The 26801-nt window shown below is 41.7% G+C and overlaps 2 protein-coding genes and 1 long non-coding RNA gene across 3 annotated transcripts; 1 reads left to right on the top strand and 2 right to left on the bottom strand.

Annotated features, from left to right (window-relative positions):
• Positions 1–10066: 10066 nt before the first annotated feature.
• Positions 10067–15687, bottom strand: zc2hc1a (zinc finger, C2HC-type containing 1A). The gene is made up of 10 exons (XM_072450618.1): positions 15657–15687; positions 15122–15195; positions 14842–14958; positions 14558–14584; positions 13992–14133; positions 13754–13893; positions 11648–11753; positions 11492–11564; positions 11269–11406; positions 10067–10738 (listed from the first exon to the last, which is right to left on the bottom strand). Exons 1-10 carry the CDS (start codon positions 15670–15672, stop codon positions 10606–10608), a joined length of 966 nt encoding a protein of 321 aa, XP_072306719.1. The 5' UTR covers positions 15673–15687; the 3' UTR covers positions 10067–10605.
• Positions 15688–17209: 1522 nt separating this feature from the next.
• LOC140364475 (uncharacterized) lies at positions 17210–20718 on the top strand. Its single transcript, XR_011927706.1, has 3 exons — positions 17210–17280; positions 19017–19191; positions 19636–20718. It is a non-coding gene; the product is annotated as an uncharacterized lncRNA (long non-coding RNA).
• Positions 20719–20906: 188 nt separating this feature from the next.
• bco1 (beta-carotene oxygenase 1) lies at positions 20907–23736 on the bottom strand. The gene is made up of 11 exons (XM_072450617.1): positions 23603–23736; positions 23399–23527; positions 23192–23321; positions 22965–23112; positions 22730–22880; positions 22362–22564; positions 22015–22272; positions 21839–21944; positions 21670–21764; positions 21161–21272; positions 20907–21067 (listed from the first exon to the last, which is right to left on the bottom strand). Exons 1-11 carry the CDS (start codon positions 23664–23666, stop codon positions 20916–20918), a joined length of 1548 nt encoding a protein of 515 aa, XP_072306718.1. The 5' UTR covers positions 23667–23736; the 3' UTR covers positions 20907–20915.
• Positions 23737–26801: the final 3065 nt, after the last annotated feature.

The following is a 26801-nucleotide window of genomic DNA, read 5'->3' as shown; positions in this document are numbered from 1 at the left end:
AACTCAAACAACCCTCAAACACAAGGAAAAGTAGTTCAAAGTATTACTTAGTTATGTTAATGTTAAAGTAGAAATCGCTTTAATTGAAAATGCATTTCAAAGAATAATTTTAAGTGAGGTTTGTGTGAATAATAACCGCAGCTTCAAAAATAATAAAATGCAGTAGGTAACTTCAAAAGACCAGATGCAAATTGTATTTTGGTCTTATCCTGTTCAGTCCATCCCCAGTCCTTTTCCCCTGGAATACTAGAATAAATATTGCAAACGATTAAGTTGGAAAGACAAGAGACATATTTGATTATTGTTTAATTTACTATCTAAACACTGTAAATACAAATAGGAACCTTGGTTGATAAAACCTTAAAACCTTTACACAAAATGAGCAATCATGTTCACTTTACTTGGAATGGTTGACTTAAAATGGTTTAGTACCCCTAAAGAGTACAATGTCGCTTATCTTTACTTCAGCTCTTTACTAACAACACCTTTCCACTTAATTATATTCATACTAGCTTTAACCTGGCACCTAAAGTCACAGCTAGACAAGTCCAGTTTGAATGATCCAGTATTATCATTCTAATGATATATCAATAATAATGGAATCATTGCACAAACATGTTTTAAGAATATGTGTTTGAATATAGCTGTATAAAAACGGTTGTGTTGTTGCAAATATTACATGATTTGACATTTCAAGAAAGACTTAAAAAATGGTTAAGTTTATCATCATCAGTTTATGTTTTTGGGAAATGACAGAATGGGACGTTGACCAGGCAAGAATTATGCATTTGAAAATGTAACCTTTTATGTGTTTATTTTGCAGAGGTTTTGAAGCCAGTACTGAACTCAAACCACCATCTCTCACACAGGTCACTGGCCCCAGTGCTCCGATGAACACGGGCACCACTTTTGCCTTCACCTTCCACGCCTTCTCCAGCTCCGCTCTGAACCCGTGGTATTTCTCCAGTTTCTTGGTGTCACCACAACGTCTTTCCTCTGCTGTTTATCCACCACCACAATGTCTGGTTGGTTCGCCCTTACCATTCTATCAGTCTGTATCTGGAAGTTCCACAGGATCTTGGCTCCACCACCTTTGGAGACCTTGGGGTTTCCAGTCCATACTCCACACAGATGTTCCTGTACACTATGCTAGCCTGTTGGTTATGGCGCCCCGTGTAGGCTCTCCCTGCCAGCCTCTTACACCCTGCAGTCATGTGCTGGATTGTCTCAGGGACCACATATTTACAAATCCACTATTTATACAAAAACTAGGTCAATGGTTTACATAAAAGATTATATAAAGTTTTTCATTTTGGACAGACAAACCTTTGACTCACTTCAGTGGTATGCACGTTATCCAAAACAAGTTATGAGAGCAAAGGAGTCAATCCGAGATTCAGATTGAGAATTACTTTCTGATGGAAGTCTAAACATCTTGATTTTTCAAAACTTTATTCTCTAAAACTTTTTCTACTATGGACCACTCATTGACAACCAAATGACATACAGTTATTTGGATCATTTTGTATATTTTGTGACATGCAGCTGGCGAGCTGCTGACATCATTTAGTGGCACTGTTACGTCAGACAGAGGCTGCTTTTAACCCAATCTCTAAAGCATGTTGGATGCATACAAAACTTGCTTTTGCCTTTGGATTAATTATGTTGTTTCATTTTTCTAGATAAAAGTGTGAAGAGCAGTAGATGACTCATAAGATGGAGATTACAGGTGGATATACGGCAAGTGCTCAAACAATGTGTTAATCACAGAATTGAATCTACAGTGATAAGAAGCAGCTAGAACAAGTCGCACTCTTGTTTGAAGCCTTCTCCAAAACGCGTTTGAGGCTGTGCACAGGTTTATAGCTCATATTAGGTCACTCAGGGTCTGCTCCCAGACAATGAGGCTACACATGGCGGCGATTTATTCCATCTGTTTCCCATGACACAACTTACAGTAAATGCTCAGAAATGTAGCTTTCACATTGGGATGTGTTTCAAAGTCACACCTAGTCTGTCACTCTTCTGTGTGAGAACAGAACGTGACTAATACGCTTAGTACTCTTTTTTATTAGTTTATGTTGTAAGAATACAAAGCTAAACAAATACAATGAAAATACAAATGAAAAACAACTAAGCAACAAGTGACTAAATGTATTTTATTTTAAATGAAGGCATCAATCATAGTGCCAATAAGTGTCAATGGTATAAATCTTAAAAGCATGCATGCATACACGGTGGAACATTCATCAAATTCATAGTTTAACATAAAATCGAAACAAAAACACCTGCGTCTGCCTATCTCATACATAGTTTAAAAGTGATTCACAAAGCAGCAGGAAACAACAGGATTTTTGTAGAGTTTTTTCATGTGTATGTTTGTCAGCCGCTACCATGGCGACCATGCTCATGAACCACGTCCACGGTGCAATGCTTCCCGGCACTTGTCACAATCTGATGGATGTCTTTAATTACTGCTGGTATCCAGACTGCCACACACACAGAAAGGCAAACTCAGTTTCACAAAATATCTCTTTACAAACAAAAACTTCAAATTAAAGGTGCACTATGTACATTTTCTGGTGGAGATGTTTGTGCTTTTTCTTAGAATGTTCCAGTGACAGCATTAAACTCTATCTCTGTGATGCCACCAGGCTAAATTACAAGTCAGATGTGTGGAGAGGCTCAGAGTCAAAATACATGTTTTTTTAAGTTTATACTTTTTTCAACAACAAATACACTGTAAAGAACCAATTGTGTATTTTTACTTTTGCTAAAACCTGTAAATATATTTTATTGCACATTTTGTCATTTATCAACTATTCAAAGTAACAATTAACTTCCTGTTTTAAAGAGTTTTTTCACACTTTTATTTTGAAGAGCTACTTCCTGTTTAGCGCTTTGGGATACCAATAATTGAATAAATGCAACGTATGTTAAGCAATAACATCCCCACGGAGAAAAGGTGGACGATCCCTTCTAGAAAAGTGACATAGTGCACCTCTAATAGGTTTCCAAGGACATCTAATAAGGAAGAAGTATTTGTGAAAATTGTGAATCAAGCCCCAGTCCCACCTCCATGTACCTGTTCAGATGTGACATCTTTGCCACAGCAGCAATGCTTTGTCAATTCATTTCAGTGATTTAAGATGTCATTATGCAGGTCATGCTTTCGGTTTAATCTGCATTCTCTTTATGCCCCGTCATCTAAGAGTCATAATTACTTCTCATAATGACTATTTAATAGGGCTGAATGAGATGATGTAACTCTTCAATAGTCGGCTTGTTGTAGGGCTGAAGCAACTACAGACTATAGACATTTATAATGAAATATATTGCAGTGGTTTGGGAGCATTTCATGGTTCAATTTAGCCTATAGTGTTACATTTGATTGAACCAGGAAAGTGCAACTGATATTTGGTCCCTAATACATTTTGAAGTGCGATGTATTGTCACCGAAAATATCACAATAAATGATAATACAATTTTATGCCACTGACACAATAACTCTAAAGTAGGTCAATCTCAGCCAACTCTTTCCTAAAGGTATAAGAGGCTAAAAAAGAACCATGAGCTGTGATCAAGTACTTAATTAGTATCTTAATGAATCATATTTTACCTATTCAACCTTCTACAGCTCAGATCTTATCGTAAGAAGTCCTATATCAGTGCAAACAAAATGTGCACATGGTAAATATTGAGCCCCAAACTGTTCCATCAATTATTTATTGAACGATAAGTCAATATAGTATTTATTGGGACAGCTTCATCATAGGCAATATATGGAGGACTTTTCAAAATATAGGATATTTGTTTGGGTTGAATTGTTATATAGCTATGGCAACAGTCCTACTTTTTTGATGATTCTGAAGGTGAAACAAGGGAGTACAAGGAGACCATAGTAAAATAAAGACAGGGTGGTCTGCTATAGTTTATAGTTTTGTAAAAGGGAATAAGAAGTGAAGAGTGTCAGGGAAACATCTGGAGAATAATAGGCCAGAATAATGGCCTTATTTAACAGAAATTCACATTCCTAGAGTGCCTTACAAAGACTGGTAAATAATTACGGCGCAACAGATAAATACCTGCCAAGTACAACGGAGTATGATGGAGGGCCAACCCGAACAAAAAACATTGTGGCCATAAAGTCATAACAATGTTATGAGATTAAAGTTGAAGCCAGAAAAAAGTCCTTCATTTACGAGAATTAACTTTTGACATTGAAGTCGTAATTTTATTGAAAAAAGTCGACGTTTGAGAAATTGTAATATTAAGAGATTAAAGTCATAATTTTATGACATTAAAAATCATAATTTTACAATAATGAAATAATAATATTATGAGAATAAAGTGAACATTTTAAGATTCAGGGTCCGATACCCGTTTCACTGTCAGCACCACGGCCAGGACACAAGTGGTGCTTGACTTGGATGGGTTAAAAGTGAATACAAAAGCCCACAATAGATGTCGATCTTTATAATGCGGGCCTTTTAGACATCACAAACAATAATTTCCCCCGTGCAGTGTCCTCATGTCCTTCAGGTTAAGGGCCTGCGCGTGGCTCAGGTCCTGGACACTGGGCAGGACATTGGCCGCGCTCAGGGCCACAGCCGCCGGCAGGTGAGGGAGGATTTTCACCCATAATCTGCTCCCTCGACTTCAGCCTCTTCACACTTCTAAACTTTAGACAAAGTCACCGTTCATATGAGATTGTTTGTGTGCATATGTTTGACAACAAAGCACTACGGGCTTGTGGAACCGTGCACACTGCACAGCCAGTGCTCCAAACCCTGTACTGTCGGCCCGGGGCCGGGGCCAGTGCTCCAAACCCTGTACTGTCGGCCCGGGGCCGGGGCCAGTGCTCCAAACCCTGTACTGTCGGCCCGGGGCCGGGGCCAGTGCTCCAAACCCTGTACTGTCGGCCCGGGGCCGGGGCCAGTGCTCCAAACCCTGTACTGTCGGCCCGGGGCCGGGGCCAGTGCTCCAAACCCTGTACTGTCGGCCCGGGGCCGGGGCCAGTGCTCCAGACCTTGTACTGTCGGCCCGGGGCCAGTGCTCCAAACCCTGTACTGTCGGCCCGGGGCCAGTGCTCCGGACCCTGTACTGTCGGCCCGGGGCCAGTGCTCCAAACCCTGTACTGTCGGCCCGGGGCCAGTGCTCCGGACCCTGTACTGTCGGCCCGGGGCCAGTGCTCCGGACCCTGTACTGTCGGCCCGGGGCCGGGGCCAGTGCTCCAAACCCTGTACTGTCGGCCCGGGGCCGGGGCCAGTGCTCCAAACCCTGTACTGTCGGCCCGGGGCCGGGGCCAGTGCTCCAGACCTTGTACTGTCGGCCCGGGGCCAGTGCTCCAAACCCTGTACTGTCGGCCCGGGGCCAGTGCTCCAAACCCTGTACTGTCGGCCCGGGGCCGGGGCCAGTGCTCCAAACCCTGTACTGTCGGCCCGGGGCCAGTGCTCCAGACCTTGTACTGTCGGCCCGGGGCCAGTGCTCCAAACCCTGTACTGTCGGCCCGGGGCCAGTGCTCCGGACCCTGTACTGTCGGCCCGGGGCCAGTGCTCCAAACCCTGTACTGTCGGCCCGGGGCCAGTGCTCCGGACCCTGTACTGTCGGCCCGGGGCCAGTGCTCCAAACCCTGTACTGGGGCCAGTGCTCCGGACCCTGTACTGTCGGCCCGGGGCCAGTGCTCCGGACCCTGTACTGTCGGCCCGGGGCCAGTGCTCCGGACCCTGTACTGTCGGCCCGGGGCCAGTGCTCCGGACCCTGTACTGTCGGCCCGGGGCCAGTGCTCCAGACCTTGTACTGTCGGCCCGGGGCCAGTGCTCCAAACCCTGTACTGTCGGCCCGGGGCCAGTGCTCCAAACCCTGTACTGTCGGCCCGGGGCCGGGGCCAGTGCTCCAAACCCTGTACTGTCGGCCCGGGGCCAGTGCTCCGGACCCTGTACTGTCGGCCCGGGGCCAGTGCTCCGGACCCTGTACTGTCGGCCCGGGGCCAGTGCTCCAAACCCTGTACTGTCGGCCCGGTGCTCCAGACCCTGTACTGTCGGCCCGGGGCCAGTGCTCCGGACCCTGTACTGTCGGCCCGGGGCCAGTGCTCCAGACCCTGTACTGTCGGCCCGGGGCCAGTGCTCCAGACCCTGTACTGTCGGCCCGGGGCCAGTGCTCCAGACCCTGTACTGTAGGCCCGGGGCCAGTGCTCCAAACCCTGTACTGTCGGCCCGGGGCCAGTGCTCCGGACCCTGTACTGTCGGCCCGGGGCCAGTGCTCGGCCCGGGGCCAGTGCTCCAGACCCTGTACTGTCGGCCTAGGGCCAGTCCATCTTCTTCCGCATAGACAATAGTGCACCAAAAATGTATCACTACCAACCACCACTATGCTTTCCACTGTGGGCTGATGTTTTACCAACTTTGTCCAATTGATGACAAAAATGTTAGAATCGGTGTGTAAAAGTGATCCTTGTGTGTACGGCTTGTAGTAAAATCCACAATGGGCTGTCGTAAAATGAGCATGTAAGAAAGTGCCCACGTAGAGAAACAAAGCAATAGAGGAGCAGAGAATATAACACCGAGGCTCCTCCACCTGTCCCCGGGCGGCTGTGGCGGCTGTGGCGGCTGTGGCGTGAATGGCTCACGTCACATTGAATCTTAACATTGACATCGGCCCCTAAACGTTTAAATGTGACTTTATAATTGGAAAATTACATCTTTATTTTGATTACGACTTTATTCTCGTAAATGTATGACTTTATTGTCTTAAATGTAAGACTTTTTTTTCTGGCTTTGACTTTAATCTCATCAAATTATGACTTTAATGTCGAAATAAATGACTATATTCTCGAAGAGCCCCACATGTTTTGATTTGGGTTGGCCCTTATACTCCGTCATAGGTAATAGTTAATACGTAGTTAATGTTTTGTATGACAACTGCCTACGTTTAAGTAGTTCATCAGAGCAAAATGAAACCTTTCCGTGGGGACGGAAGTAAGGCAGGTCACAGTGCTGTCAAAAAGCAGGATTATTGAGAAGAGGCTACAATAACTAAATCTTTTCACTGGGAAATAGCAGACATACCAACAACAATGAGGAATTACGCGCACCCTATTTTACAACTCGTCTGTGGCGAATATGAATGAAGAATGACCAATGGTAGGTAAAAACTGCGCGCAGATATAGCCTAACAGGAATAGACTCTGTGACGCACTAATAAAGGGAGATTAAACCAACTATTCTTTGCGAACAAAGCTAAAATAAATACAAACTCTGTTCTGTACACTATAGAGCAGGTGAAAGTGCGCAAAGTAGCCCAAACTCACCGGTACATCGCACGCATCTTCTCGCCGCACTTCGCCGAGCGTCTGCGGCTTTATCGCTGGGCTGGAGCCTTTAAAGCTTTACTAAGGGCAATTCCGTGAAAGTAACTTCCATGTGCAGTCAGAAGGAAACCGAAATGATACAAATTTACGGGAATTGTCTGATGCATTTACAGGAACGGCCGTCCTCCAATCAGGAGTCCTATAACTCATTTACTTTTACATAATCATGGGCTTTCGGGAAACAAATGGATTTAATGGGGACGAATTAAGCTGCAATTCTTGGCCACATTGTTGAAAAGTGTTGTACACGTGTGTGTTAATAATATGCATTGTTCTAGTGACCCTTTCTGTCCCCTCAGCCTGTTCTGTGCGCCACAGTCTGCATTCTTCTTCTTCTACCTCACACATCTCTGTCCTGCACCAGCACAAAGTCCCTCATAAACATAAGCGAAGATTACAAGTCCACAATACAAACAGAACTACGCTACGCGGTAAGATTTTAATGTTGTAAACTTAACCTTAATCTGGCTTGGGTAAATATAATGAGTAGAGTAAAGCTGTACTTACAACCAACACTAACAATGTTCTGAAATGTAACCCAAACTTGCCAATACTTGCACTGAAAAAGCAATACTGAATGAAAATGTGGTCTATCTTGTCTTTATTTGAATTGGCAAATGTGATGTTTTAGGGTTTCAAACTTCACCACATCTGGGTTTTGTTTCAGATTGAAAACATAAATATGTTGCTGACAAACTCAACTTGCTCTGAAATCAAAAATATACCAAGCTGGAGCTGCTCTTCGGAGAACACTGTGAGTAGTATATTGTTCACTCAGAAACAAAGTATTGTCTAATTGCACTGATTTTCCTGTTTCATTTTGTCTTCATCGTCAGAGCATCGTGCCAACCCTGTTCAACATCACCTGTACAATGAAAAAACGAATAGGTCGTACCAGCATCAGACTGCTGACCGAATCTGTGGAGAACTCACTGGTGTGCTTTTGTCCTATACAGGTAAGTCGTGTGCACAGTCGTCTGCATACTGCACTTACAATACGTATTAGTGTCAAACATTTCAACCAATAAGTGCATAACGTACCATATGACCAGCAGTCCTTTTACCCATCTAAACCCCTTAAACGCTGCTGCTTAAAACAGTTGGTGCCAGCCTTGGTTTTGATGAGTCAGGTTCATAGTTCAAGCCTGAGTCATCTAATCAGATTCAAGGCAGTTGTAAACAGTGACTCATCTCTCTATCTAGCACATAATACTAACTGTAAATGACGTCTAATATAATGTTATTCTAACTGTTTTTGTATCGATTAGACAGGAAGAAAGAAACGGAGGGTCGGTGAGAAGAGGCACAGAAAACAAAAGAAACTCTGCATGGCCAAGACATTCCTGTCCTCCCTGCTTGAGTGCTTCGAGTTCCTGAATGTCATAGCTACAACCTGACAAAGATGGACATTTTACAGTGGACTCACAAGTTCCACCACTTTCTGATGCTTATTGATCTCGCAAGGACTGATTTCTCCTCCAGTTTTGTGGCAAATATACTGAAAATATGGATCAGTTGGGGCCATTGCACACTTTTATACACCATTGTCTATAACGACCGTCAGTGTTGAGGTGCTTTTAACATGGTGCTTTTGACAGTTTTGTTTTCGCGTTGAATGTTGAATCCAAATGTGTAACCAAAGATTTGAAAAGCAAATTTGTTTTGGCACAAGACATAGTTTTAGGCTTTCCGTCAAGCCGCTGTTGCTACTTTGAGCTGATCAGAGTTATGCATTTGTGATGATTGATACCTTAAAAGCACATTTTGTCACAGTTGGCTGAGTTAAGTTCATTGCCATGATGCCGGAAAATTCAGTTGATGTTTTGGCAAATGGTGCAGGAATAACTGGACCAAAAGCAATAACTTCCTGTTGCACAAAAGATATGCATGCATGTTGTGTAATGTAATTAGACAATTTACATTTGATTATGTATCTGTGTAAATACAAAGGTTACATTTGTACAAACTGCGTAGAAACAAAACTAAATGTAGTAAGCTAACAAATACTCAAGTCTTCTGTACAGCTGGGTCAGAAGTTTATTGGTATTGGATATGTGGCATTACATGTAGCATGGTGCATTAATGCAAACATTCAGGAAATCATGGACATGTTTTGACATACTTCAATGCAGTGTGTTAATGAACAGATTTTTATTTTTCTTCCAACTTTCTGAATCATCATATACCTGCTAAGCTCCCACAGAGCCACAATGCAAGTGGAATACAAAGATTGGTCTGATATTTGATCACATATTATGTGTGTAAAGGGCCAGCATCAGATTACAACACAGGCATGATATGACATGCCTAAAACATTGGAAAACATAGAACAAACAAAGCAAAGTCAGATCAATTTAAATATGTTCAAGCGTTGATACACAACACAGATTGCACAGATACTGCTAATGGACACTGTATTTTTGGGCTTTATACAAAATCTGATCAAATCACAATTTAATCTGCTGTGTCTAAACCAGATGCAGTTACGATTTGAAATGGAATAAGACAATAAATAATAACAATAGGAAAATCAGTATAAAAATGTTACATTATAAAAACATGTTTGTAGTGAAGGGACGAGCCTCAACATTAAAGTGACCTTTGAGGGAAGATTTCCCAGAACAAAAACACATCGTCAGTAGTTAACTATATTGCACTTCTTAGGAATACCAATCTGTATTGAGGAGAAAGCAGGGACTTCAGGAATGAGTGTAAATTTAACAAAAAAAAATCATGATCTAATCATGCATCTTGTTAAACAGTCCCTTGAACCAATTGTGGTACCACATTTTGTGTTACGTGAATACCGGTAGCTCTTACAAAAGACTGATTACAGGGACAACCTCTAAAACATGTTGTATACTTAATCTGTTTATACTGTATTTAATCTGTGTAATCTAATCTCACAGCAATGTTTATAGTGTAGCACATGTTGGGGTGGTGGCTGAGCTCTAGTGTTTACGCATGTGTCTGGTGCCAATTATAAGCATTTATTAAATTTACAAATAACCAAAAAGCTTGCTAATGATACCTTTGGGATAAAGCGTTAAAATACACTGTAGTAGATGTATTTATTTTAAAATGATGCAGCACTTTAATAGCAGTTTAGCATACTTTGTCTTTGCAAGACAATAACGAGATTCTCAGATTTTGTCTATGTTGCCACAGACCTGTTGTATTCCTAAAATGGGCCAAAGCAATCCCACTCCACTGTACTTGACATGTGAGTGACTCCATCAGATGCACATCCTCCGGACCCCACACTCACAGCAGAATTTGGCAGATTCGACCGGATACTTAGTTCCACAATCGTGACAGAACTTGCTCTTTTCTCCATTTCCAACATTGTTACCACCATTGACCTCATTCCTGAAATTAAAAAAGGAAACTTAGTCAATCAGTGGGTTTACATGTTACTGAATTGTTGCTTTAATGCGATACAATTTGACATCTTCGTGTGCATGTAAACACCTTACTCCGATAGAAATCGGCGTTCAAAATCTCTGAGACGCTCAGATTATGCGGTTGTGTAATCGCACTGAAACTAGACAAGGCTTGTGCGCATGCTCCACGGCCCACGCTGACGTATGACCCCGGAACAAAACCACACAAGGAACCCGGTCGCTTACAAGGATTCTTGTCTGCCTCTCAAAATCACCATGAACACCAGGGCACTTTATCTGCACATTAGTTCGCTGAAACGATGCATATCGCCACCTAGTGTTAGGAGGAAGACACGTTCTTGTCAGGAATTCGACTCTCGTCTGCACATTTACTTGGACAAGACGTCCAAACCGAATGTTATAAAAATTGTTTTCTTCGTTTGCATGTAAACACACTGACTGTCAACAAGAGGTAGAATTGCAAGTTCCAAAATAGTCCACTAGAGGTCAGCCTACATATTGGAGTTGGCATGCTTTTTGTTTGGTTCTTGCCTGGATATACAAGAGTCCACTTTCTTCTTGTTGATGCCAGCTCCGGGTGCATTTCTTACAGAGCCATAGCCAGAGCCTGCGACTCTCGGCCTCATGCCCACACTGAAATAAGATAATACATCAAATTAAAACATCTATTCATAGAAAAGCTAGTTTTATTTCAAATAGTAAGCGACTTTGCACCGACCCGGACGGTGGGCTTGTGAGACCGGACGAACTGCTTCTCACTGTTCCAGTTAAAGACGTCTTACCCAAAGTCGCTGAAAAAAGAAACACAATCTCTGAACAAATTTCACAAAATAAAAGAAAAGAAAACTTATGTATAATTTTCATAGGGCCTCACCTGCGGACTGGCCCGAGCCTGCCCTCTGAGGTAAACGAGAGAAGGCCGAGGGAATGGTAGATACAGGAGACGCCGTGCTCTTTTTCACAGGAGTAAGTGATTTTTGCTAAATAAAACAAGAGTGCTCACATGTAAAGCAATTTCTGCTGCTCAGGTCCTGACCAGAACCAGGAAGTACCATCACATTAGTCCTGTTCTCAGGTCTCTGCACTGGCTCCTGTGGCTCAGAGAAGAGACTTTAAAGCAGCTCTGCTTGTGTACAAGTCTCTCCATGGCCTAGCACCAAAGTACATCTCTGACATGTTAGTGCCATATGAACCATCTCGGACTCTGAGGACCTCAGGGACCGCCCTCCTGCTGGTGCAAGAGTCAGGACTAAACATGGACCGGCCTCCTGCTGGTGTAAGAGTCAGGACTAAACATGGACCGGCCTCCTGCTGGTGTAAGAGTCAGGACTAAACATGGACCGGCCTCCTGCTGGTGTAAGAGTCAGGACTAAACATGGACCGGCCTCCTGCTGGTGCCACAGTCAGGACTAAACATGGACCGGCCTCCTGCTGGTGCCAGAGTCGGGACTAAACATGGACCGGCCTCCTGCTGGTGCCAGAGTCAGGAGTAAACATGGACCGGCCTCCTGCTGGTGCCAGAGTCAGGAGTAAACATGGACCGGCCTCCTGCTGGTGCCAGAGTCAGGACTAAACATGGACCGGCCTCCTGCTGGTGCCCAGAGTCAGGACTAAACATGGACCAGTCTCCTGCTGGTGCCAGAGTCAGGACTAAACATGGACCGGCCTCCTGCTGGTGCCAGAGTCAGGACTAAACATGGACCTGCCTCCTGCTGGTGCCAGAGTCAGGACTAAACATGGACCGGCCTCCTGCTGGTGCCCAGAGTCAGGACTAAACATGGACCTGCCTCCTGCTGGTGCCAGAGTCAGGACTAAACATGGGCCGGTCTCCTGCTGGTGCCAGAGTCAGGACTAAACATGGACCTGCCTCCTGCTGGTGCCAGAGTCAGGACTAAACATGGACCGGCCTCCTGCTGGTGCCAGAGTCGGGACTAAACATGGACCGGTCTCCTGCTGGTGCCAGAGTCAGGACTAAACATGGACCGGCCTCCTGCTGGTGCCAGAGTCAGGACTAAACATGGGCCGGCCTCCTGCTGGTGCCAGCCTCCTGCTGGTGCCAGAGTCAGGACTAAACATGGACCTGCCTCCTGCTGGTGCCAGAGTCAGGACTAAACATGGACCGGCCTCCTGCTGGTGCCAGAGTCAGGACTAAACATGGACCTGCCTCCTGCTAGTGCCAGAGTCAGGACTAAACATGGGCCGGCCTCCTGCTGGTGCCAGAGTCAGGACTAAACATGGACCTGCCTCCTGCTGGTGCCAGAGTCAGGACTAAACATGGACCGGCCTCCTGCTGGTGCCCAGAGTCAGGACTAAACATGGACCTGCCTCCTGCTGGTGCCCAGAGTCAGGACTAAACATGGACCTGCCTCCTGCTGGTGCCAGAGTCAGGACTAAACATGGACCTGCCTCCTGCTGGTGCCAGAGTCAGGACTAAACATGGACCGGCCTCCTGCTGGTGCCAGAGTCAGGACTAAACATGGACCTGCCTCCTGCTGGTGCCAGAGTCAGGACTAAACATGGACCTGCCTCCTGCTGGTGCCAGAGTCAGGACTAAACATGGACCTGCCTCCTGCTGGTGCCAGAGTCAGGACTAAACATGGACCGGTCTCCTGCTGGTGCCAGAGTCAGGACTAAACATGGACCGGTCTCCTGCTGGTGCCAGAGTCAGGACTAAACATGGACCGGCCTCCTGCTGGTGCTAGAGTCAGGACTAAACATGGACCGGCCTCCTGCCAACTGTTTTGTGATTTCTGTAATTTCTTGTGATTTGCCTTGTGTATGAAATGTGCTCTACAAATAAACTTGCCTTCTCTTCAATAATGATGACAATGCTAAATCCAATACCGGGTCTTTCTTACACTACTTTAATGAACCTTATTCATCCACTGGGGACTTCAGTTGTGGAGTGGGGTCATTGAAATTACCGTACATAAGAGATATTTCAGCTGTGTTTGTTGTTGTGTTGCTGGGTTGCCATTACCTGTGGCTGTGGTCGAGTCTGGGGTTTCTTGACTTCTTTTTTATTACCCATCCGGGCCGCCTGCTCCTGACAAAACTTCATGTGCCTGTCGGCTGCACTTTCATTGAACCGCCGCTGACAGTGAGGGCACTGGATGTAATCTACAGTTAAAATCATTAAGAGACGCGATATTCATACATACATTTTTAGCATAAATGTCGGTATTTCTGGCATCACACATTAAGATCATGCTTTTTACCAGGGTCATAACTTGGAGGTGGAGGAGGGGGCAAAGGGTCACCATCTTTTAAGCCTTGAGAAACAGACCGAGCCGACCTGATGGCAGCGATGAAGTCCTCATGTTTCTTGCGCCAGTTGCTGGGCTTTTTAGGTGGCTCTGCCTGGAAATGTACAGAACGGTTCAGCCTATGCACTGAAAACATCATTTTTATTTTCTATTTTACAGTTTTACTCCTGGTGTTTCTCTTCTGGGACTAGCCTATAACTTAATGACAACCGACAGAATTGGATCACTGATTTGAGAGCAGTGACTTCTGAAAGATGAGCTGCTTCGGTCTAGTTTCCGCTTATACTCTGGTTTCAGGCTCAGCAGCAGCCGATTCTCTTGTTCCTCCACACAAAGAACTATGTGGATCATTTAGTACAAGCTACGAAGGGACAGTTTACATGTAAAACTGAAATAAGCAGTATATGTTCAAGAAAACTTTGGTTATTTTCAATTGTTTAAATGTTCCATGGACCAACATGAAAGAGATTGTTAGTAACTAAGCATGTTTTATTAACACAATTAACAGAATAACTTACTTTCACAGAAGAAGATGAACTTTGTGACTGAAATACAATTAAACATGTTTTATATTCAAAATAGTTGCAAACATAAAATACTGGGACACTGAAAATGCCCTCTTAAAGCGCTAACATTACTTGTCAACAAAGGGTTCATTTACAACACCGGATCAATCACTTGATGGATGACGATGTCGTTTCATGTTGTTTTTAAGTGCAACGCTTCTATTACTAGATCTATACTTTGTTCTGTGCGCAGTAAGGAGTCTTCAGCTGATCGAGAGCCCCTGCTTTGGGCTTACCTTTGGTTTGATGGGTTTGAGTGTGGAAATGTCTGTGCCTTCAGCTCTCTGTCTGCTCGAGTCAAAAACCTTCCTCCGTTTTGCAGCTGTTTTTTGACAGATTTTGACATGTTTAGCCTATGGAAAAAAAACTGTAAATATTTCACAGTAGAACAAAAAGGGAATGGTGGAATAGCACATAATAACAGCATAGAGCAGCAGATTAAGATGATTTACAACGTGCAATGTTTACAATATGTCGCAAAGCACTGTTATGATGATATGTGATATTTTAATTTACCAGAACTTTAGGCAAAAAACTTCTACTACAAATGTTGCACTGAACCAGGTCCTGAGCTGGAAGAATGTCTCCATCTGCAAAATGAACAAGTCGATTTAGACTATATGCATTGATTATTATTGAAAATATGAATTCTACATTGGATGGCAATGTGATGAGTGGGATTGTATGATAACATCTGGCACACATAAATAAATGCAGGAAGGGTATATCTGAAATTGGCTGTGTGGGTCATACATTTCTGGTGTAGTTTTGAGTTCAATTTTAAAATCACATGCAAGTGAAATGCACAAGCTACTACTGCTAACAACTGTAGGTAATCATCACACCCAGAACCAGAACCAGAACCAGAACTAGATCCAGAGAGGAACAGTTCTTTAGCCCAGTTGCCTAGCGCGCTAACTAAATCACAAACAAAAAGAGGTCACAGACAAAAAGGAGGGGGGAAAAAGCGCCGCAATCCGACCGCAAAATTAAGCCATGGCTCTAACACCTAACAAGAGCAAAAACGAATATATTACGAATACATTTCTACCATCAAAAGTGTCCATTCTTGGTGATTCGTGGTGATGGTCGTGTCGAAAAGAGGCGTTTTGGGTCGTTTTGAAGCTCCAAAGCGCATGCGCATCGACGCACATCAAAGCGCGGATCACGTGACTGAGGTAGGTCATGAAGCTGGTCACGTGACTCAGGCGGTTCCTCCGATGGATCTATTATTGTTTGTGTCACTGCATTTATTATAATATCGGTAGGGGGTCATGGAGGGCTTTAAACGAACCTCAGAACAGTCTGTCTTAAACCTATGACTCTATGAAAAGAGAAAGAGAAAGAAAGTGAGAGAAAGTGAGAGAAAGTGAGAGAAAGAGAGAAAGAGAGCTGCTACTGACCACTCATAGTCACATTCTCTCGAGTTTGTACCACTTTCTCACACTACCAGAGCTGACTTCTAGACACAGCAAGGTTTTGTGTCCTGCTTTTTCCAATGTAAAAGCATAAAAGCACAAATTAATTGAATAAAATAGACTGCGTCCCTCCACAGAAGGAAAATGTAGGTCAATTTGAAATGCTTTATCAAACATATTATTTTATATTCGTATTATTATAGAAACAGTTGTATCTATAACACACAGAACTTTAGTTATTTTAAAGTTATGGGATTCGAACCATTGTGAGTAGTACTAAAACGTACCACTAGATGTCCCTCTGGAGAAGTGTTAGGTTCAAATGCTTTGCTGTTTCAGGGGGCTTCACTTTGCCCACCACTAGTTATCTGTTGTCTGAAGCACCGGGGGCGAACCATGGGGCGAACACCGAGATAGGATTGTATACTTGTCTTACTTCCGGTTTAGCAAATCTAACCATTGACGTAAATAACACTAGCTACATTTATTTATCCATCTTAGTAAATGCTTTCTACTTTATAACGTTTTTTGTATGGATTGTATATCATAAGATCATTTGTGTATCATGTCTATCATTTTGTTGTAATTGTTCTTTGGCTACTATGGCAACTGACGCTCCTTCACGTCGGAACATCCCTTTACCTGATTGGTTATTCTTCCGTTCTTGGCGTAGTCACGTGCTTTTGACAGAAGGGGGGTTGAGGGTGGTACCTATATAAATTTTTGCAGACTCCTACTATTTATAGGTAATTGTTAATTCATATAAATCAAAATTTCAGTCTTATTCATCAGTTTTCTTTCTCTGTGGCGATTATTTTCTGACCTTCTCTGAAGTTGTTGGCCATATTGAACCCGTGTGTTTTTGAATGAAGCAATTCAACCACAGACCGTTGACTGAATAATGAGCTCGGTGTTCCTCATGGTGCTGTCTCACAAAAAGATCACTGTTCTCTTCTTCAACTCTTTCCTCTCCCTCTCTCCCTCTCTCTAAACAATGCATAGGCCTGCAGATTTCCCATGATTATCTTAAAAGGCCAACTGCGCAATTGCGTAGTCCTTTTGCAACATGAGTAGTAGAACCATTTGCCTAATTGATCTTGTTTTGAAAAAACCTTCCGGAACTCTTGTGCTGCGTGTATAGTTCACTTCACCCTTGCTTCTTGGAGTGTCATCCTTTTGTGTGTCAGGCAGTGGATAAAAGCAGGCGGCATTCAAGCGGATGTGATTGAGCATTTCGGATCTTGTTTACTCCTAAAGGTGGGATACCACTTTATTTGATTTCAGAAACTGAGAAAACAGGCTACAAAAATGTCTACTTATCTTTATATATTATTGAAATGTTAGTCTACTGTACTGTGTTTATTGAATATATTTACTGTTGCAGGCAGAATTTGTGAATTTTATTTTCCTACTACTACTCCTACTACTCCTACTACTACTACTACTACTACTACTACTACTACTACTACTACTACTACTACTACTACTACTGCTAGTGATGCTGCGACTACTATGGTGGCACACACGTATATGTTCTATAATTTTATTGAATACAATTTATGAATAATATGTCACTTATTGCCTCTGCTAATTGCAAAAGCTGATTATAGAATAAATATGTTAGTTGTTTATGACAATAGCCTACTACAAGCATAAAGTATAACTTATATTTTATTTAAGCAAAAATGTGTTTCCTCTATCAGTGGGAAACACTGTAGTTCTACTACTACTACTACTACTACTACTACTGCTGCTACTGCTGATACTGCAAATAATAATGTCATATATCACATTTAATCATATTATTGGCCTGATCATTTGTGTTGTGGGGAAATCCGAGCACAGGTCCAACGTTGGGAACTTCCTCCTCTATAAAAGCCTTTATTGGCCTAAATGAGCCACACATAACAACAGAACAAAATAAATCTATTATTTTCCCCACAGCCGTCTTGTATTCCCATGTCACATATTACATGTGGAGCATTAGTTAGGTCATGCTCATTTTCACACCATTTCGAATATGACAGCTGAGTGGAAGCATGATCAGATCATGACCGAAGCCATGTCCAAAAATAGATCTGGTCGATTACAGCTTTCCCTGCTCTTGAAATAATATCAAATGGAAGGTCAGCGTTGGAATATAGGAGTAAAAGCAAGATCAGACAGTAAGTGCAAGCACCCTTTAAGTGCAAGAAGAAGAGCTATTGCTGCAGGTTGGTACAGGGCAGGAGAATGTCAACACATGGCTAAATCTCTGCCAGCTCCCTTTGTGTCTCCTCCCAGGGGACATATTTAAACGCTGTGCTCTTCTCTTGTGCTCTCTAATTGTAGCCTCTTACACTGCGCTCTGCTTTGTGCTGCAACATTTTGTGAAAACCATAATTTATCCTTCCCCTCGAGCTTGCACATTGTCGTTGCAGGTGGAGAAGATTAAAAAGATTAATTTAGGATTAGGTTTTGAGTTATGTGTGCAAGGCTATACTTGCCCTAGAGGTCACGGACATACAGACCTTAATAAATGTGAATGTATCAACTGAGCCAATCAGCAAAAGCATGCGGTTTATAGCAGAGTGACTAAATGTTCTATAATTAAAAGTCTGTATGTCCAGGAAAGAAATATTGAACGCCATTTTGATAGTTGAAAATACAATGTTATTGCTCAATATAAGGAGAAAAAAAGATTAATATTGTGTCATATCACCCAGCCCTAAATAAAAGTGTTAATTAAAATCAAGACTAAACCAGGTCTGTAGAACCTGGGAATAGAGAAGGACCTGATCCAACACAAGCCAAAGCTAAAACAGCAAGAAAATAAAGATTATCTGCACTCAACCGGGTGTGAACATGGACGTGAACAAGACTGAACTGGGCCACAATGAAAAATGTTGCGTCCGGTTCTGATTTTAATATTGATGCTGAAGGGTCTATCAGATGAAGCACTTTTTTTTCTTAATGGGAATAAAATAGTATAATATTTGGTGTGCTTTGGCCAGGCTTTTCTCTGCTGAGATGTCTTTGCGATGACGGATGTGCAGGGCTCCTATGAGGGCTTCTTGGCCTCTCGACGGTCCGGCCGTAGAAATGCCGTCCATGAAATTGAAACAGCATCAGGGGAAGGAGCCACTGACTTGTCTCAAAGCCTTGCACAGCTCGACATTAACAAATCAGGTGAGGCCCAGTCATATTCTCACCTATAAATAACTCTAGTGAAGCTTCTAAAATATGTATTACTCCCTTTTCTGGCTCATCTATGGGGCTACTTGGCAGAGACTGTTAAAAGGATTTTGGTATCGGTATTTATATGCCTTTCATTCCTCTCAGGCCAGCACACATATTATTATAATGTACATTTATGTTGTTGAATAATGGTGACACACTGTAGTTCTATTTAGTTTGCAATACAGCACAACTAATTGTATTCTTTGGACCAGTTTCAAGGGAAGGAAATGAAAGGCCACTAGGAAGGGCATCTGACACTGCACAAGAGGAGACATAGTATTGTTCGAGGGCCGTTAAAAAGAAAAAGCAAACGTACAAACCTCACTTTGCATATTAGTCGCTCAGTGTGTATCATGCATTAAAATTACCCACGTTCTTTTTTTGTGTCAGCAGTTGAGGAAGAAGACATCGAAAGCTCCAAGGATTCTCCATCTAAAGAAGAGGAAAGTAAAGGCGAGGGCAGCTAACAGAAGCCACCAAACAGATGTTAGCCTCTGCTGGACCTCTTCAAATGACTTAAAAAACACTCAAAATCCTGCACTCCTCCCTCCAGTCATCACCAACTCGTCACTATGGAAACCAGCGTGATATCCCCACTTCACTTAGGTGTGCCCCAGCGTCCTCTAAAATCTGTTAGTGTCTTTGTCACCAACATGAACATGCTTGAATGTGATTGGATGATTGGTGGGGACATTTTGATGTCACTGACTAAAACCATCAGTGAAGATGAAAAAACAAAAATATTACAGGGTTTTTAGACACGTTTAAATGAGTAATTATATTGTAGGAGAGAGTGTTTTTTATGTGCACTTTAAAAGTGTGTCAATGGATGAAAGGAACATTTCACACACTGGTCACAATATTACAATTGACAACTATACATTGTGTATAGAAAATAAAACATTTTAAACCTTTTTAATGATTATGTATCAGCAGAAAAAGCAGCTTCAATTCCACATACATATTTTTATATTATTAAACAATTTTAGTAATTCCACCTGTGCATACCAAATACTAGATGATTCCTGAATATATTTTCTTAGCAGACCACACTACACGACATGACGTGTGTCACCAACACACATTTTTATTGACGTCTTTTGTAGAGTCAATGGGTCTGAATTGCTCTGAAATTATGGTAGAATAAATGTCTTTTTGCACATTTGTACAAGTCAATATCTACAACGTGTGTTTATATACTGTGCATGTGAGTTGTGGCTCTGCATATCCCTGCAAGTGTGCGCTCTCATTTTAAATATGTTTTATAGTGAAACTCAAGTGTGTTGTAGACGATCAGATGTCACACTTTACATTTTGTATGTGTTTGATAAATATGAGTATTCTTTACCATTATATTAATACAATGTTTGAAATTGTATTGTTCATTATATCACATTACTGCAAAGGAAACATGGAATTAAAGTAGAGTCTTAAGTGACTGAAATATATTTATTGAATAAATAATGTATCAACTGATTCAATTGAGTTTGTCGCCATCTAGTGGTCGTACTGACCCCTTCAGTGTTAAAACATGAAAAACATAAGCCAAATTTACATTGCAAGTAATTTCAGTGAAACAATATAGACAACACATTTAACAGGAGTATGTACAAGTAAAACAATAACAAATAATATACCATCGCATCACCATTGCATCCCACTATCTTAGCCTTCTAATGTTTAGTGATAAAAAAGCCGTGCACGTCTCTGTACAGCTGACCTTTCACATAGGCTCGTGCAACTTCTTTAAATGATTTTCCGTCTAGAACTGCAATGAAACAGGACTGGCCGGGGTTCGAGTTGGTGACTGATACTAAAACAACTCCTGTAAAGGGAACATAAGTAGAGGTTGTGAGAAAATAAGCTGCATCAGGGATAAATAGGTCTATGTTTGTATTACGTGTGCATGTTGCCTCACCATCATCTTCTGTCTCTGCGTTTGGTCTGGGGATAAAAATAGGCTCTGAGGGAAAGCAGTTCCCTTCATTCCAATAAACCATCTCCTTGGTTTCTGTGTCAAACTTCCCAATCTGCAAAATGCAAACACATGAATACCTAGTTTAGCATTTGTACTACTAGTGTCAGAGTCACAATTTCAAGCTAGACGACAGGAAAAGATCAAGAAACGATCAATATTTTCACTGAGATCTTAACTTGAGTCACATCCATCTATGTATCCAGTTAAAAAGGTGGTTACATCAAAACGCAATTATTGTTTTTGATATATGTGCAAAATTTGAAATGCGGATCAAAAAGGCGGCAAAAAAGCTGATTAAAAACTAAATAAAACAAATATTTTCTATATCTTTCAAATAAAAAGGAGTATATATTAAAATGTCAGTACTTAAATCTGTCAATATTGCCCACCACTGATCAAAACTTGCAGAGAACTTTATTTGCACATTTGAATCAACAGCAATAACTTACCTGTTTTGACACTGCAGAATTATCCACGATGCTGCCATAGACATAACGGAATTTCTTGCCATTGAGGTTGTAATTGATTCTTGGTAGTTCAAAGCCTGTATGAAACATGTAGTATTCATGAACAGAAAGCCATGATGAACTGCTCCTGCATTCGTTTGCGAGCACTTACCTTCACAAAGCACCTCTGCCTGACACAGGAATTTACCCTCTTTTTCTTTTACAGCACTGGCTGTTGTATATTTTAGTTCCACCATATCCTCTCCGATGGCTACACCCTGTATGGGACAATCCACAATGTTAAAAAGAAATAGTTCCATCATAGAGGACTACTCATTTGATATAGACCTTGTCTGATTTGACAGGAAGTACAAATCTCTTGTATTTTGGTCTGACATAGCTGTCGTCATGAGGGCCAGGATCCTGCTTGAGCTTGCTCAGGTAGAACATGTTGTAAAGGCTGTTATCTTTGTATGCAATCACATCAATGACGATGTGTCCATCTTCCTCAAAAGCACTCACGTGATGATAGACTACCATTGTTCCGGTGTAATATTTTGTTTCAATCTCTTTACCAGTTTTTCTGTCAATTACATGGATCAGAGTCTGTTGAAAACAGAAACAAACACAAAATTCAACAGCTGAACCTTGTTTGACAAGAACACAACGGTCACAACGGTGCAGCAGTAACTCACATTTTCTTCAGGGCAAAACTTTAGGCAGCTTGCCCAGTTGACTCCCCTCATGTAGGCAGTGGCCATCTTGAGGATGTCTAGTTTGAAAGGCTGTTCGATGAAAATAAAGTAGTTGTCTGTCATGCCAAAGCTGTGGTAGTAGCTTGGAGTGAGGAGGGATCGACAGGGGACTGTGCAGACGACCACAGCCTTCTTGATTGCATCTACAATTAAATTACAGTATGTCAATTAGAAATAAATGGCAATGTTTAGTGCAGAGATATGTATAATACCATGTGTTTATTTTTGAAAGTGTTCATCGTATTGATTTATTCAAAAGACAAGGACCATAGTTGAAATGCAGAGAAACGCTGGATAAGATACTGTACCTTTATCAGGAAGAGCTGGGACTTTGAACACCACATACTTGGTCTTGCCCTTCTCTGCTATGCACGTGCCCATGTTATACGTGTTGCCCTCTTTGTCATAGTGTGGATGGGATGAAGCTAAATTGACGGGCAGGTATTTTAAGTAATCCACCTGTTGAAAAAATGTGATCCAACAGTAAGTAACATGTATATATTTTCAATGTATTATCGATCAAAAAGAAAATGCATGCATTACCTTGTCCTGGGTTTCAAGAGTAACAGGGTCAATCTTTCTAATGTAATTGGTTTCGGAGGTAGCAAAGTATTCATCTCCATACTTGATAAAATTGCTTGCACCATTGTCAGTGAAGTCAGGCACAGTGTGGTTGAGAAAAGTGATTGCTCTGAGAAAAATATTACCACAGCATGAATACATGAGAGTAAGAAAATGTGTGCATTCCACATTGTAAATCGCATACTCACTTGAAAATGAAGTTTTTGCTGGGGTCTGGATAAGCCATAGTTCCCATTTCAGACACTACTATTCTGTTTGCAGTCATGTTCGCTTTGTAAGTGTCACTTCTGAGAAATTTGCTTCTGTGGGTCACTTCACCTGCAAAATTGAGTTGGATTAAATCAATGACATTAACCTTGTCTCTAATATCTTGTCTAAATCCCTGAACAAAGTACCGTCACTGAAGGTGAAGCTGGTCATGAGGGCCATCCCGTCAAACCAGTGCTCGTAGCTCGTGTCTCCCACGGAGAAAATGCCGGGGCCATTGCGCAGCAGTGTCCCCTGGAGCCAGCCAGGAATGCTCCCTGAGTCACAGAAAGATTTCAAGTTTCATTTGACTGTGATTGTAAAAGCTGTTGGAGCTTGAGTGTGTCTCTTACCTGTGACTTCTGCCCTGCAGGCCTCCGGACTCTCCGTGGCGTTTGTGGAGAAATCCCCGCTCATGCTGCTGACTGTGGGTCGTCACTGGAGTCTGGATAAACAGTGAGTGACAAGGCAGTGAAACCACTCCCTTTAAAGCCTGAGGGCTGGAAACATACTTTATTATCTTATCTGTGTGTAAGAGCTAATGGCCATCCTCAAGGAATCTCCTCAGCATATTGTCTTAATTCTGAGAAAAGTTGCGCTCGGTCCATGTGCCATGTTGGCCCACACCTGAATATATTATATTCACACGTGTTATCACTGTGCCTTTTCTGTGCCTTTTTTTGTCCCTAAACTATTTATTTAAACCTGATCAGTTTTTACTCAAGTAAAGACTATCCTCCCTCGGGTCAAAGTAAACATGCATTTTACAATCAAACCATTTCATTATCAAACCTTTCTACAAAACACAGTCCTGTAAAAGTAAACAATATCATAAAACATTTAGCAAAAATATATCAATACATCAATGGAATTGCATTATAGCACAACCTGGACGACATTACCTAATAATATTATATACTATTTGGAATATGTGTCTGGATCATCCTCTTGAAACACCGCTTTTTGGCCTGTTTTTTTCCAGAACTACAGCACTTTATCTGCACATAACCTAGTCCTCGGTGGTGGAAGGATAAAGCCATGCTGTTCACTAAAGGGCAGAAGCTGTGCAAACACTCAGCGGCTTTTGAAAAGTATACACATTTTTACCAAAGAAAATAAATCAACAGGCTAATCTGTCCTCAACAGTAATCCAGGAAAGCCTCTCGTGCATGACCCTTACCCGGTCCTAAATGGACATCCCAATGCAAGGCGAGCTGCTCTGTTCTGGATTAGACGTAGTTTTATAATATCTTTTTTGGGTGCACTCAACCAGATTACAGAGCAATAGTTTAGATGAGAAAGGAGGAGAGACTGAATGACCAGTTTAAAAATAGAAAGGGGTAAAGATTCACATTTTGGTATATTTGTGACGTCCATGATAAAGTCAAGTCCATTTTAACACCCACAAAGTTGGCTTCATTCCCCTGCTCAGTCCCAGCTCCATGCATAGACTAGGATTGTGTGGGCAGATTTCACACAACCCTAAAACCATACATTTTGGTTTTAAAACATTGATTTTCAATATATTTTCTTCAGTCTGCAGAGCTACTGAAGCCATATGCGGTCAGTTTATTAAGCAACCATCTGTGGTCAAGCAGCACTGGAATCGACCGACCAGCTGTTTTTGTCTATTTGATTTAGTCACTCATCCTTGCTTACAGTTAAAGGGAATGTCATATCAGGAACACGCTGACCTTTAAGTGTTTTACAATGGTCCGTTATCACCCGGTACTGTTTCTTGGCGAGAAGCCTGAAACGCTCCCCCTGCTTTAATACAGGGGGAGCGTTTATACAATAGTACAAGCCCCAGCACCGAAGGACCAGTCTGTCAAGTCTGAGATTATCTTATGTGTGCTGCATGCGTATCTCATATGCCTAAGATAACAAGCCTGGACTTTAAATTGCTGTTGTTGACCTCAAAAGCTGTCGATGATATTGATAGGCCAATTTCCAGATATGATCAAAACGCTGCATTTCATTACTAAAGTAAAAGTACAGACACCTGGTCAAACATTACTCTAGTACAAGGAAAAGTCGCATAGTCAAATCAAATCAACAGAATGTAACTTTCTGGAGATGGCGTCACGAAGACAAATAAGTTTTATGCCATACTGTGGAATATTATTGCCATGGAAACAATCAGAAACAGCTCTAACAGGCAAAGTAAGAGGTTTGTGGACATACAAGCCTGCTCACAGTGTTTTTACAGGTTTCTCGATGCAATAAACCAACCGATATATATATATTTTTTATATTTATATTTACTTATACTACTTTTATTTAATATACAGACTATTTGCCAAATCGTATGAATGATAACTTTGGTCTGATCCTGTCCACGCAAACCTGTAAAACCAGTGTAAATGTTGTAAAGACATGTTTGGTGAGAATGGTTACGATGAGACAGGAATTCAATCAGGCTATTCTATTCTATTAAATTATATTATATTTAGTATATTTACAATCTCTAAAACAAACACAAGAATACACAAACCATCCTTCAACTGCAAACATCCAATAAAACAACTCCTAAAATAGATTAAAGCCATAACAAACAGACCTTCTCTGTTGTGAGTCTGAAACAGATCGTCAACACAAATCAGGTTTAAAAAGAGACAAATAACGCAGTATTCACTTCGATACGGTTTAGAAATGTAAGAGTAGAAAATAATAATACCACAGAGTCACAGAAATAAGTACTCAACCCAAATATGAGTCAATACAGTACAAACCCAGCACAATATTGTTGCGTATACAATATTCACTAGGACAACCTCAGAAAAGAGCCTAACTATGACATTATTATTAACGTAAAGGAGAAGACAGAGAGTGGGTTATATAAATAGTGTTGAAACACAGGAAGCAGCATGCCTTATATTGCTTTTAATTATATCCATTCAAACTAGCTCGTCACCATATTTCTTGTGCGGAAATTTAGATAAGGCACATGCAGGTCTGATAATGAATCTGCACTTTGCTCATATTTTTAAGGTCAAACGGGACATGAGCGTCTCGGGGAAACGGCTAATTTATTCTTTCTCAGTAAAATGTTTATGAAAGATGTTTTTTATAACGAAGATAATCTGACAGTGATCGCATAATTATTGTTATGACCAATAAACCATAAGGCTAAACCCTCAAACACCCATGTCATTATAACACACACACACACACACACACACACATGTGATCATGTTTTGAAATAAAAATATAATGCTAATAGATACTATGACTTATGTCATAGTGTCTATGTTTATGTCTATGTCAATGGTGGCCCTGACTTGCACCATTCTTTATGTGACATCATTTTTGTCCAACTGGGTGACTCAACCCTAGAAAAGTGTAAATTACAAACATCAGAAATGTTTGGAGTACATAAACTCTCCAGACACAAAATCAAAATGTTTGTGAATGGTTCTTATTTTTGTATGAACACCCAGCACATAAGAACAAAACAAAGAGGCATGTGTATGTGAAAGGTATTCACATATACATACAGCTACACATGAATTATGTACATGTTTATTTATTTAATGCCATTAGTTTAATCAT

The sequence above is a fragment of the Eucyclogobius newberryi genome, unplaced genomic scaffold (assembly GCF_026437365.1).
Source record: "Eucyclogobius newberryi isolate DKJ021-1_F unplaced genomic scaffold, fEucNew1.0.hap1 SCAF_18, whole genome shotgun sequence".
NCBI classification, from domain to species: domain Eukaryota; kingdom Metazoa; phylum Chordata; class Actinopteri; order Gobiiformes; family Gobiidae; genus Eucyclogobius; species Eucyclogobius newberryi.
Note: the sequence above shows the minus strand (reverse complement) of the source record. Positions and strands in the feature narration are given on the sequence as shown.

Coding starts and splice junctions, on each gene's coding strand:
- zc2hc1a (XM_072450618.1), bottom strand. Junction 14,134..14,557: donor GTTCATCTTCTTCTGTGAAA/GTAAGTTATTCT, acceptor GTACATTTCCAG/GCAGAGCCACCTAAAAAGCC. Junction 11,565..11,647: donor AGGCTCGGGCCAGTCCGCAG/GTGAGGCCCTAT, acceptor TTCTTTTTTCAG/CGACTTTGGGTAAGACGTCT.
- bco1 (XM_072450617.1), bottom strand. CDS start 23,666: ATGAGCGGGGATTTCTCCACAAACGCCACGGAGAGTCCGGAGGCCTGC. Junction 22,565..22,729: donor CCCAGCTCTTCCTGATAAAG/GTACAGTATCTT, acceptor ATTTAATTGTAG/ATGCAATCAAGAAGGCTGTG. Junction 22,273..22,361: donor AGTTTTGCCCTGAAGAAAAT/GTGAGTTACTGC, acceptor TGTTTTCAACAG/ACTCTGATCCATGTAATTGA.